At 30.4% G+C, this 14,840-nt stretch overlaps 1 protein-coding gene across 2 annotated transcripts in view; it reads left to right on the top strand.

Moving 5' to 3' along the window:
• LOC103313893 (TWiK family of potassium channels protein 7) overlaps nt 1-14,840 on the top strand; it is a 169,232-nt gene that overhangs the window by 244 nt on the left and 154,148 nt on the right. For both annotated transcript variants that reach the window (XM_015982380.2, XM_015982379.2), the window contains exon 2: nt 3,968-4,163. In XM_015982380.2, the coding sequence (XP_015837866.1) occupies nt 3,968-4,163 (196 nt within the window). The remainder of the gene's footprint in view (nt 1-3,967; nt 4,164-14,840) is intronic.

Here is a 14,840-nt window from a genome sequence, read left to right as displayed (position 1 = left end):
CGGACGAAATTTCATGATTCCAAGTGGCCGCGTTTTTGAATTATGGAGGCACTCTCTTTTCAAGCGGGACGGAAAGTGGGGAATTAATCGTGGACTTCCTTGGATCTTTCAGCTCACAAACGTTGTTCTAAGGAAAAGTGGCAGTTTCTCTTCATTTTCACGGAGATCTCGGACAAATCGTAAATTAATTCGCCCACACGTCACCCAAATATTTTTCGAAAATTGTCCCTAAAGCACCAAAAATTCACAAAGTATGATCTTTGGTGTTCTTGTGTACAAATTTAAATTTACTTCGATTGAATTACAGTTGCTAAAACATTCTCATATTTTTCTTAAGTTTCAGGATATTATTTTATAATACAATGTGTAATGAACACACCGAGTTTAGCGCTTGCAGTCAAGTACTTAGTATTTTCCTATATTCATGTGATTTTTTTAGAATATTTCTACACTTTTTTGTAATAAAAATTAATTAATTAATTTGGGAATATTGGTATTTTCAAATATTTTAAGGTATCACTTGCTTTTTAAGTTAATTTATTTCTAAAGGGTGATTATTTTTACCAGAAGATTAAAAACCTGTACAACTTTAAACGATTTAATAACAAACTTCGCCTGCAGATTTTTTTAATTAATAAATTTTCGGACTCTGTTCAATCAGTTTATTAAGTCGCTACTACGGATATCTGAAGGTTAGGCTATGAAACGACGTACAAATAAAACGTTCCCGTTCTCGATAGTTCTATTAATGTCGCCAGAGAGCGCAGTTATTCCATGACTGTCTAAGTTTTCAGAGCAATGCTTTTAAAAAATGGTTATATTTGTATAATGGTATACACACAGCAAAAAAAAAATACAGGCAGGTAGAGCATTAAATTTTTAATAGTAAGACATAAATATATTGCAAAAGTTTTATCGTAAACTATATTTAAAAAAAATTAAAATTTTTACTAATTTGCACTCTACCTGATATTTTTCAAAACGCTGCGAATATGGTTACAGATTCAAGAAAAATGTTAGGAAGAAAGTTGTAGAGAATTAAATTTTCTACAAAAAAGTCTGCGAGACCATAAATCTATCTTTAACTATTTAGGCCCCAAATTCGTTCAAAAACGCTCAAGCGACTGATTTTCTTCATTTTACCGGTGATCAAGTATTAGAAAGTCAATTTATGTCTAAACCGTTAAAGGTAGTAATATGGTGTCGCGGACTGTTTTGTAGAAAAATTAATTCTTTACAACTTTGTATTTTACACTTTTTTTGTATTCGCAGCGTTCGCAAAAATATAAGGTAGAATGCAAATCGTTAATTTTAAGCTATAAATCTTTGTGCACCGTCGCATATTTATCAAAACGCTGGGAATACGGTTGGAGATACAAAAAAAGTGTAAAAACCAAAGTTGTAGAGAATTAAATTTCCTATAAAAAAGTCTACAAAACCCTCTATCTTCTACAGTTTAGGTATAAATTAACTTTTCGTTATTTGACCACCGGTAAAATTAAACGCCTTTGAACGTCTTTAGGGCCTAAACTTTTAAAAATAAAGATACAGTTGTTCTGACTATTTAAAAAAATATATTTTATATAGTTTTCTTTGAGCATTTTTCTTTTATCTCGAACCATACGCGCAGTATTTTTAAAAACACGAAACCAAGCGTAAATTAAAATAATTTTTTTGTCACGTTTCCTACGAAAATTTTAGTCGGCAATTTTTTTCAGTCTGTTGAGAATGCAGAGCTTAACATTTCTCTATTTTTAACCAAGAAATTAGTAATTTAGTTTTATTTGAATTAATTTAACTAATCCAAGCACCCACATATTACTCTACCGCACTATTTTTTTGGGTTCAGAAAATTGTATACGATTTTGTATTTCGTTTCGTTTCCTAAGTTATAGTCCTCCGTAGTCGCTACAAAGAATTATTATTGGTTATTTCATTTAAGGACAAGTGATGCTTAAGAAATATTTGGTGCAAAAAAATTGTAAAAAATGACTAACTCCAAAAAATATACAATAAACGTAATGTTGGTGCTAGTAACAATTTCAATAAAAATTTTATGACTTTTTCGGTCAGGTCAAGTCAGGTCAGGTAATAATTTTACTTTCGCGCCTATGTAAAGAAATTAGCTATTGTATTTAATTTTTTTTTTATTTTTTATTTTTCTATTGAAACAAATAAATTTGGATAAAATTACTCGGAGTGAAAGTACATGAGTATTTGCCTCACTACGTTTGCTTCGTCTCATAAAGTATTATTTGTATTTTCAAATTTTAATTATAGTAAAATTTTTTTGTTTTATTAGTTTTAATTTTAAGGAAGGGTTGGGAACACTATTATCAGATTGACTATTAGTTTTTTGAGATATGGTAAAAAATACTACTTTTAGCAGACTCAGCTGTTGTATATTACTTTATTTTTGTTTTGTTTTCATAAACTAGCATCCGTTTCGGGATAAGGAAATGAAAAATGTTCAAAGAATAATTCTTCGGTATGAAACCCGAGTAAATTTTCTCGTTAAAAGTTGTGTAATAAAAAACTTAAAGTATTTAAAGTTGTGCTTTTGTTTATTTTACCAACAAGATTATCGCAGCATTAGCAAAAGCTTGAGTTTTTATTTTCGAATCATTTTTGTTTTATTTGGCTCATCGGTTCCGAGTGAGTTATCGCCGTTTCGAACTTTCCCATCTCGAAATTTTAAATCTCCTCGTCTTGGCATTTTTCTTAAGCTACTTGGCTATCGAGCCACCACCTCAAACTTCCTCAGCAACTATAAATTCGTTGCGGTTTTGCTGGAATTACTTACACAGCCACCACAAGCTTATCTCTTATGAAATATTAACATCAACTTTCTAAAATAACTCTCAAAAACCAGTCTTTGGCTAGGTATTAATGAATCCTTCAAACTGCACACGAGTGTAGCTTTGTGACCCAACAACTGAACAAACTCGTAATTGAAAAACGATGCTCTAGCCGAGCTAACTGAAAAGAATTGATGCAACTTTGGAACGGCTTTAAAACTATTACGGGAATTTTCAAGTTAAAAACTGCAATGTCAGTTCGAGGGACGAGATATTGTTCTTTTAGATTACGGCGGAACGGTCCCCAGGGGGCCTCAAATTGTGCAGAATGAGACACGTCTTGCACTCATGTTAATTAATGATTAGTAAAGTTGCTAAATTTTTCTGCGATTTTTAAGCGGCTTCCAAACTTGGGAAATCTGGCGAACAAGTTGAAAAGTCTTAATTATCGCCGATTCTAATTTGTACCTTCGACTTGTACTTAATGTCCAACACTGTGTGACAACAGACAAAGCGAAACTTTTAATGGAAATGCATTCCAAACTCCCTGAAGGCGGCCGCCCAACTTGGCTCCCATTTAACTAAATTTGATTAAGCCAAGTCGGTAATGAACGACCAAAAAACCCAATTCGATGATTCGACTAATTTATATTCCCAACAAGCCAAATCCGCCACGTGACAGGGCTTATGAAAATTCATTTCGTGCGTAATTTATTTAAAAATCCGACGCGAAACGGCTCATAAAACTATGGACGTGTCATTTGAAAAACCAGGAAAACAATAGCAACGGTCACGTTTCGGCCACTAACTTAATAGACCGATTTAATGACGTCTAAAACGTTCTCTGTATGTGAAACAACCCCTTTTGACGATAATTCCATTACTGACCCTTCCTCCAGGGAAAATATTCGGCCACAATTCACTTTTTCGACCGTGACCCGAATTCCGTTACGGTCCTGGCTCGTGAATTTTTTACACGTCCCCACTGCAGAATTGATGATGAGAAATGGACAGAATTTCTCTTGGTGTTTTAAATAATCGCGCCGAGGATTTTTGACAGGAGAGACTTGATTGGATCGCGAGAGAAATGAAGACGAATGGGAGCGAGGCGTTGCCCCGCCCCACTGTCATGATTAACCAATCAATTATGAACAAGTGTCAAATTGCAGATGGACGAGGGTGGCGGTCGCCGCTGCTCGACGGCCATCTTCTGCGGGCGCACGGGGCTCCTGGTGTTGATGACGGGATATGCCTTCGTGGGGGCCCTGCTTTTCAAGGCTTTGGAGGGCGGTAATGACGGAGATGTTCCAGCGCACGTGCAACGAAGTCGCGAGGACTGTCTTCGTGAACTGTGGCTCATTACAGGTCAGTAACTTAATTTAGTTTTAGTTTTAATTGAACTGTCAAAATGATTAAAAAACGTATGTCCATATTTTTATATAAACTGTGCTTTTATAACCCCACATTAAAAGAAATGGAAGTTCTAATGAAGATATTTTTTGGAAATTGGTAGTTTGGAAGTTCTGCTCAATGATCATTAAAAAGTATTCAGAATTTAGCCATTTTCTCGACGTTAATCGATTTCCCAGATCATCTTACGCAGGTTTACTTCAAAATAGTTAAACTCTTTCAAATAGTGATGCTATAATCAAGGTTTGAAAAGTAGGTGTGTGAATATTTCAACATATTTTTGACATTTATCAAGCAATAACTTCAGAACTAATAAACGTAACTTCATTCACTTTGGTAGCGTTAGTAATTTTTTTTTCGTTTAAAAAATATAATTGTTTTTCGATTAATTAATTTTTGAGAAATTTTCAAACAAAGCAAAGTATTAACCATCTGGAAATTTTTCACGACGCCAGTCGATCGCAAATTATTTTATATTAGTTTACATAAAAATGGTTCCACTGTTTTGTATACGTTTTAAAAATAAGTGCGTGAATATTTCAACCAGATTTTGATATTTATCGGGCAATAACTCAAGAACTAATAGAGACATAACCCCATTAAGTTTATTAGTGGTGAAAATTTCTTTTACTATTTTTTTTCAAAATTTTTCAATAAATATTTTTCGGGAAAATTGCAAACAAAGCAAAAATTGCAAAAAATTTATAACGTAAAAAGTATTTAAAATCTGGTGATTTTCTCGACGCCAATCGATTTATCAGATCATTTTACATAGGTCTATATTAAAATACTTGCACTCTTTTGAAAAGTTTTGCTGTAATTGACGTTTGAAGAGTGAGTGTGTGAATTTTTCAACATATTTTGACCTTCACTGAGAAATACCTCCGGAACGGATAGACGTAACCCCGTTAAGTTTATTAGCGTTGGAAAGCTTTTTTAATAATCAATTTTTTTAAAGACTATTATTCTCCGATTACGAGAAAATTGTAAACAAAAAAATTGGAAAAATATTTAACGTAAAAAGTATACAAAATATGTCAATTTTTTTGGCGTCAGTCGATTTTCCAGATCATTTTACGTAGTTATCTATTTTTTTTAAATATCAGTGTTTTCCGATTAATAATTTTCGAGAAATTTGCAAACAAAAAAAAATTGAAAAAATTTTTAACGTAAAAAGTATTAAAAATGTGTCAATTTTCTCGACGCCAACCAATTTCCCAGACCATTTTGCATGGGTTTACATTAAAATAGTTTTACTTTGTCAAATAGTTTTGCCACTATCAACTGTGAAAAGTAAATGTGTGAATATTTTCACATATTTTTGGCATTCATTGAACAATAAATTCAGAACAAATAGACGTAACTCCATTAAGTTTATTAGCGTTGAAAATTTTTTTGTAATTTATTTTTTTTTAAAGACTATTGTTTTTCGATTAATAGTTTAGCGAAAATTGCAAACAAGGCAAAAATTAGAAAAAATTACGAGTATAATGTGAAGTATAAAAATGTTTCAATTTTCTTGACGCCAATCGATTTTCCAGATCATTTTACATATGTCTATATTAAAATAATTCTACTTTTTTGAATCGTTTTGTTGTAATTGACGCTTGAAGAGTGAGTGTGTGAATATTTCTACATGTTTTTAACATTCATTGGGAAATACTTCTGGAACGGATAACGTAACTCCATTAAGTTTATTAGCGTTGGAAACCTCTTTTAATAATCAATTTTTTTTAAAAGATTATTGTTCTTCGATTGCGAGAAAATGGCAAAAAAATGAAAAAAATTCTTAATGTAAAAAGTATAAAAAATTGTCTTTTTTTTTGGCGTCAATCGATTTCTCAGGTCATTTACGTAGGTATAGTACATTAAAATAGTTCTATTTTTTTAAAAAGCTATGCCGTAATCTACGTGTGAATAGTGAGAGTGTGAATATTTTAACATGTTTTGTACATTCATCAGACAATAACTTTAGAACAAATAAACTTAATCCTTGTAAGTTTACTATAGCTTGAAAGCTCTTTAATGAACTATTTTTTTTTCATAAAAAAAAATTATTGGTTTCCAATGTACTATTTTTGAGAAATTTGGAAAACAAAACAAAAATTGAAAAATAGTCTTAACGTTAAAAGTATTAAAAATTTGGCAATTTTCTCGACGCCAATTGATTTGTATGTAAAATATTGTACATTTAAGAGAATGTAAAACTTTCGTAATAACTGTTTATTAGTAAAGCGTAGTTTTAATTTTATCCCGGCGCATCCACCATTTTTAATAAGTTTTTTTATAATATTGAAACATAGTCATAACGTAAAAAGTATTAAAAATTTTTCAAATCATTCTACATACATTTACATTAAAATAGCTTTAGTTTTTCGAATAGTTTTGCCGTAATCGATGTTTTAAGAGTAAGCGTGTGATTATTATTACATGTTTTTGACATTCATGGGCAATAACTCTGGAACTAATAAATCTTACTTTATTAATTTTATCATAGTTTGAAAGCTTATTTAATAGTTTATTTTTTATAAATCATTGTTTTCCAATTAATGGTTTTCGAAAAAAAAAGTTAATATTTTAAAAAATCGTAACGTAAAAATTAGAAAAAATTTGGTAATTTTCTCAATCCTAATAAATTTTTCAGATTATTTTACATAAGATTACATTAAAATAGTTTCACTATTTCGTATGGTTTTGGCGTTATCGACATGTGAATAGTGAGTGTGTGAATATTTCAACATGTTTTTGACATTCATCTAGCATTAACTCTGGAACTCCGGAATATTCTTTCATAAATAAAAAGATCATTGTTCTTCGATAAATAGTTTTCGAAAAAATTGCAAGCAACTCAAAATTTGAAAAAAATTATAACGTAGAAAGTATTAAAAATTTGGCAATTTTTTCGACACCAGTCGATTTTTCAGAACATTTTACATAGGTGTACATAAAAAATGTTTCACTTTTTGACAACTGGTGACAGAACAGTACTAATTAATCGGAAAATTATTATCGGAAACGACAAAATCTCCCGAACATTTATCGAAAATCTGTCATGCAAAAAATTCTAAAAATTGAAATTTTATGTCGATTTCAACTGGAATACAAATAACTAATTGTTTCTAAAGCAACCATTAATTCAAGTTACGAAAACTGAGGGCCTGAGTCGCTCTCTTAATTATAAATTTGAGTGATTAAATTCTAATCTAACCGACAGCCTTGATTTGGTTACTAAATTGGCTGGGGAAATTTTTTCCTACAGCGGCTTGTTTGAGAGTGTCTCGGTGCACAACAATGCACTCTCGAGCGTAGCTTGTGTGAAGGTCGTTGCATAAGAACCCGGTGTAAAGTGGTGTAATGTTCCTGTTGCCACCCCCTTTGCTCCGACTTATTAGATTAGGGCGAGCAAGGCTTGAAAAGTATCGTCGTCGCCTCCATTAACTTATGTTAACAGAATTAGACGGAAGGCAAACAACTCGAGCCTGTTCGAGGGATAACAATGACGATTGAGGAGGGAAAGGGTCGACACAACTTGAGAATAATCCGACTTCTATTTTGGAACGATTAAAATTCGCTTTGTGATTTAATGCTAATTGTAAATATTGATGCGGTGACACAAAGAGAATATAAATATTTGGTTCGGGGGATTCCGCCGGCACACCGAGATAAATTTTGAATGAGGCTCGAATCACAGCACAATAGATTATTTACTCTGCGTTCTGGGCCACAATTTTAAAAGTGAATCGCTTAGTAACAGTTGTTTTAAATTCGCTTCTGGTAAATAATGTCACGTTAATTTCCGCCCGGCTTTCCTTCAAACTTTTAATTTCGGCGTTTTCCCATTAGCATGTTTATTGGCTGTTGTGGAGGATTGATGGTGCAATAATAACCGAACGCCTCTTGCATAATTTGCAACTTTTTAGGCGAAAATCCGACTAGCTCTCATGAGGAGACTTTCTTACGTGCATAACGGTGCCAAGAATCCGGTCATTAATTACGAAATTCTCCGCATAATTTTCATTAAAGTGGATTTTTTCGAAGGCGATGTATTGTCGACTAATAGCGGGTCATAAAATATTATTGATGGATCGCCTTTCGGATGCTATCAAGACGTTACGCTTAACCATTAGCTCTATTATGTGGCGTCGGAGGATTTTAGTTCTACTATGTGTGGGTCGGAGCAAATGAATTCCATTCACTTTATCAAATTGAGGAAGAATTTTGACCCAGTTTAAGACGCATGAGAAAACGCAGACTGTTATTCAGATTCTCATATAATAAAATGAAACTGGATGCGAGAGCTGAGATTGAAATGAAATAATTGTATCGCAAACAAGACGAAGTTTACGAGCAGGTAAAGCTGCACCATAAAACCACTCACTCTATTTAATCTTTAAAACTCGAGAATTGCTAAATGCAACCTCGAACTTTACCAAATGCAATTATTAAGCAAGAACTTAGCCATTATTGTCATTTTCCAGGAATTGTTTAAGTACTTAACTATTTTAGCCCGGCGCATCCACCATTTTTAACACTAATATTTGATTTAGTTTTGTAAAATTGCAATAATTGAGTGTTATGTAAAGGCTAGGATATAAAACGACGTAAAAATAAAACGTTTTCGTCTTCGATTGTTCCGTTAATGTCGCCAGAGAGCGCAGTTGTTCCATTACCGTTTAAATTTTCATAGAAATGTATTTGAAAATTGGTTTATTTGTATAAAGGTTAACACATAGCAAACAAACAAATACAGGCAAATAGAGCATTAAATTGTCAATAAAGAAACATAAACATAATGCAAAAATTTTATCGTAAATCAAATTTAAAAAAAAATCAAACTTTTACCAATTTGCACTCACTGTCTCATATTTTTCATAACGTTGCAAATACGGTTACAGATGTAAGAAAAATGTAAGGAAAAAAGTTGTAGAAATTTAAATTTTCTACAAAAAAGTCTGGAAAATGTTAATTTATATCTAAATCGTTGAAGATCCAAATATGGTATTTAGGACTTTTGTGTAGAAAATTTAATTCTTGTACAAATACAAGGTGAAAAATGTATAAGCAACAAAGTTGAAAAAATAAAGATTATAAAAAAAGTCTGCGACACCATATTTCCATTTTCTACAGTTTAGATATGAATTAGTTTTTTGTTTGAGATAATTTTTCCGGTCCTGACTAATTGCTTTTTTGAGATGAGTGCTTCAAAATAATTTACTTCATTATTGTGGGTACCAGATTTTCAATAACGTCACTTTTATTGTTATTTTTTCATACTCTATATAATCTTTACTCTATACTCTATACTCTGAAGGCCACAGCTGCATTCTGACAACATTGTTGATACAATTGCATTACATCTGTAAGATTGATGTGTTGATTAAAACTCATAAGGACAATGCATGCTAGCACCTCTTAAAAGGAACGCTTCAACTTCACGAACAGGTATAAAACGAAGCGCAAATTTTGAAATAATTTTTGTTTATTTTTTTATAAAAATTTTGGTTTTCAGTTTTTCTCATTCTGTTAAGAGTGCTAAGCTCAACATTTTTCCACGCAGTTAGTGAATTGGTTGGATTTAAATTAATTTAAAACAATTTGCTGTCAAGACGGTATAATGCTCGAAGTGTACTATTTTTTTGGCTTTAGAAAACATTGCAATTGTTCGTAAAAACTTTGGTAATAACTGTTTATTTGTAAATAGTATTTTGATTTTATCCCGGCGCATCCACCATTTTTAATAAGTTTTTACACGGAATAATTTTATTATATAAATGATACTAATAAACTGATAAGCAAACAATAGTCGTTTTTTATGTAAAATATTGCAAATGTTAGGTAAAGTAAAAACTTTCGTAATAACAGTTTCTTTGTAAATCGTATTTTTAATTCTATCTCGTCGCATCCACCATTTTTATAGGTTTTATACGTAGTAATTTTATTAAATAAATGATACTAATAAACTGATAAGCAAACAATAGTCGTTTTTTATTGTAAATGTTAGGTAATGTAAAAACTTTCGTAAAACTGCTCATTTGTAAATCGTAGTTTTGTTTTTCTTCCGGCACATCCACCATTTTTATAGGTTTTATCGTAGTAATTTTGTTAAATAAATGATACTAATAAACTGATAAGCAAACAATAGTCGTTTTTTATTGTAAATGTTAGGTAATGTAAAAACTTTCGTAATAACTGCTCATTTGTAAATCGTAGTTTTGTTTTTCTCCCGGCACATCCACCATTTTTATAGGTTTTATACGTAGTAATTTTATTAAATAAATGATACTAATAAACTGATAAGCAAACAATAGTCGTTTTTTATGTAAAATATTGTAAATGCTAGGTAATGTAAAAACTTTTGTAATAACTGTTCATTTGTAAATCGTAGTTTTGTCTTTCTCCCGGCGCATCCACCATTTTTGATAAGTTTTTATACGTCATAATTTTATTATATAAACGATACTAATAAACTGAGAAGCAAACATAGTCGGTTTTTATGTAAAACATTGTAAATGTTTGGTAATGTAAAAACTTTCGTAATAACTGTATATTTAAAAATCGTATTTTGATTTTATCCCGGCACATCCACCATTTTTAATACTTTTTTTATACATAATAATTTCATGAAACAAATGATACTAATAAACTGATAAACAAACAATAGTCGTTTTTTATGTAAAATATTGTAAATGTTAGGTATTGTAAAAACTTTCGTAATAACTGTTTATTTTTAAATCGTAGTTTTGTCTTTCTCCCGGCGCATCCACCATTTTTATAGGTTTTTTATACGTAATAATTTTATTAAATAAATGAGACTAATAAACTGATAAGCAAACAATAGTCGTTTTTTATGTAAAATATTATAAATGTTAGGTAATGTAAAAACTTTCGTAATAACTGTTTATTTGTAAATCGTATTTTGATTTTATTCCGGCGCATCCACCATTTTTAATAGTTTTTTATACATAATAATTTCATGAAATAAATGACACTAATAAACTGATAAACAAATAATAGTCGTTTTTTATGTAAAATATTGTAAATATTAGGTAAAGTAATCGAATTGCCAAGTAATAAAGGCTGGGTATTGAGATATGATTAGTTAAAAAATAATAATACTACTATAGCTATATCTACACATAACATTTAATATTTCCTTGCTAAGCTAAGTATTTAACGTGCTAGATATTAGAAAAGAAAACATTTTTGACGTGAATATTCAATAAAAATCCAACCCTTTAGAAAAGTATTTTTAAAGAGATGAGGGGAAAGTAAAAACTAGTTACTTTTCTTGTGAGAGAAAGACATTTGCATTGTTTTTCTTAAATATAAATAACCATTAGCAGTACTTTCAATTAGTTCACTTAGCAATTGTAATTTTCATCTAGCGTTTAATTTTTTTTTCTTAAATCAACAGTTTACTTTTCTTGTTAGCATGTTAGTATCTGATAAATTTTATAAATGAGTTTGAATAACATTTTGTTAAAAACAGCACTCGTATGCTAATTAGAATAATTATTTTTCACGAACATTTTAGTCGTAAGACTAAGATGACTTTTTTAATTTGGTTCATTATTATTATTACTTTCAGAGTTTTTTATTTGCTTAATTGCTACGAAATATAACGATATTTGTGCTCGTAGTAGTTATTTTGTAAAATGGCATGTTTTAAAATTCTACGCTTTTCGTGATCTTTTGATAATAATTTCAACACTTTATTTTCATTTTTTGACACTTTATGTATTCGTGTAATCTTTATAACAGGTTTATGAGATAACAGCTTTTACGTTTTACTATTACTCATTCGGAATATGCAAATTAGCGAAAGAAAGTGTATTTTTATTGCACCACTGTTGTGTTTGTCTATATTTTACCGTTGACATGACAATTTGCCGCGAAAAGACAACTTCTGACTGTAAAAAATAATAAACGGGGCAAATTCAAATTAGAATGGCGTGGGTTTAGCGTCAACATTGTTTTTTAATTACGAATTAAATAAAAAATAATTAATTACACAAGCTTTGGACGCGTTTCCAGGCATTTTTGCTTGAAATTGTGAATTATTACTCTGAAACATGTAGAGGCAATAAAAATGATCCAGCCATGGGCGTATTTCTCAAGGGGAGTGACTGTTTAAATATGTACCTATAAAAAATAACACGATGCCGGAATGATAATCGTAGAAAATTGTGTTTGGCCCTTTTACAAAGTCAAACATTGGGGGAGTATTTATGAGCATGAAACCCCAAATGGGCGCTAATTAAAATGGTTAATTGAAGCCTTTGACTAAAATATCTAATCGATAATTCTGTCAGCGGACTAGTACATAAATTTTTCGGGTTTTAAGAAGGCGTAAAGAGGTTTATGTGTGGCGAAAGTCGTAAAGATTTTCGAGGGTCGGGATATCGGAATAATAAACAGTGTTATGAGAAAATACCTGTCCATAACCTGATTTATGGAGCTTTCGGAAAATTGTTAACATGTTTCGACTTAATTTAATTAAACAAATCTCATGCAGTGTAAACTTGAGTTCAGGCATTCAGTAAGACGTCTGGTCATATTAATAACCCCAACCTCTTGCCGAATAATGGAGCCAATGCATACATACCTAAGGGCTTCATACATTATTTATCCCTTCATTGTGTGCGCTTAAATTCTTACAATAAATTGGGCGCTGAATTACGACGCAACAATAAAAGAAGAATAACTTGTTGTACCGATTAATGCTCATTGTCATTGAGTGAGATTTTACAAACTTGTAACTTGTTTAATGTTTTTAAATATTCCATAAATTCCATTTTCATCAGTAAAAAATCGGTATTTAATTAATTTTTGCATAGGAATAGTATATCATGATACGAGTTTTATCAGGGCCGGAGTATGGTTGTAGGAGCCCCAAGGCAAATCTGACTCGGTCTCCCTTTCTACACCTTTTCACTAATCTTTAATTTTTAATGATTTATTATTTTTTTATGGCGTAGTTTTTTTAAACAAGGTAAACACATGTACAGAACAGTATATAACTTAATAAAGTCAAAGAAAAAAATCAGAAATAAGGAATAAAAAAACAGAACACTAAGTCTCCCTACCTACTCTAAAATCGAATATTATAACATTTCATACAAGAATATTCATTAATAACATACTGGAATTACAACTCTTAAGTGAAAAAAAAATTCCTTTCAAACAAAACTGAATAGGTTTAAATTGCCTTTTTAAATTTTTAACGGTTTTTATTGTAATTGATAAATTTTGGTAAAGAACTGTAGTTCTGGAGCTCTGTATATTTTTCTGTGCGTATTCTAAATTTTTTAAGATAAATGTAAAACTTTCAAGGAAATTATACGTAATTAAAAAATATATAAGTTGGTCTACCATTTTGTTCCTATACGTCTTCTAACATAAGAGCCTTCTTGAATTTAAATTTTTGAGCACATAATACCAACTTTATCACTATTGATTGTTTTTAGGTACAGTACCTACAATGTGAGCCTGTGAGTAAGTATGTTTTAGAGTATATTAAAAACTAATAATTACATAGTTCTCTATGCATGTAATTCTAATTTTTCTAGTTTTCTAATTAAATTAACTAAATGGTAAAAAATAATATTTTATGTAATTATAAAAAAATCGATGCTTAATTGTTAGTTTATGAAAAAAGTGTGTTAAAAAAAGTGTCGCTAACCCCAACATTTAATTAATTAAACAAAAACAAAAAAATGAAAAAGCTTAATTTTAAGACTGGCAACGATTTTTTTAAGAATTTTTTGCTCAATACATTATCTAAATAAGCATCGATTTAGAAAGACAGTAGAAATTACAAAATTCTAGTTCGAATATTAATATTTTTAATTATGTAATTAATTTTAACTGTGAGGAATCATAAAAAAATTCTAAGAAAGTCACATGCATAGAGAAAATTATTAAGTAAGTATTTAGTAGCATTATTTGATTTCTGTATGATTACTAGTTTTTGAAATATAATAATAAATATTTTTAGAAGACTCATCTTGTATATTATATAGAATTTTGAAACCAATTTCACTGTTTTCTCTGCCCAACTAGCTTACAAGCTCTTTATTATCCAAATTTCGATTTAGTGTTGATTTTGAATATGTTTCTGTTAATTTGATCTCAAAAACGATCGTTGACGACAGATACACAACAGAATTTAATTCGTCGTGTTTCGTTTAAAACCTATAGCGTACCTACTTTCCTTCAAAAATGCATTTCAAGTGATTTTATATCAAGAAAATAAACAAGGTATGTTCAAGATATTTGTACATATCTGTTATAATATACAGTGTGCTCAAAAACTGGAGCACCAACTCAATGGTGTGTGGTAGAGAAGTGGTTACATATAAAGGTAAAAATAGTAAAAAAATTCTTTGTATTAAAGTTATTGATAAATAACGGATTTTAGATAAATGATATGTGGCAACGTTGTCTAACAGTCATAATCGCAATAGAATTTGAGCAACAATAAAAATAAATTATTTTTGAAACGGTTTCCTAGGGAATAACTCCCAGTGTTAGCACATCTACACATTGTGATTTTTTGTATAAATTTTAATTTTTTTAATTTAAAAAAAACTGCTAAAATGTGATAGTAAACTAAAAAATAATTATTCATCG

The sequence above is a fragment of the Tribolium castaneum genome, chromosome 6 (assembly GCF_031307605.1).
Source record: "Tribolium castaneum strain GA2 chromosome 6, icTriCast1.1, whole genome shotgun sequence".
In the NCBI taxonomy this organism is placed as follows: domain Eukaryota; kingdom Metazoa; phylum Arthropoda; class Insecta; order Coleoptera; family Tenebrionidae; genus Tribolium; species Tribolium castaneum.
This window is presented reverse-complemented; position numbering and strand designations above follow the sequence as displayed.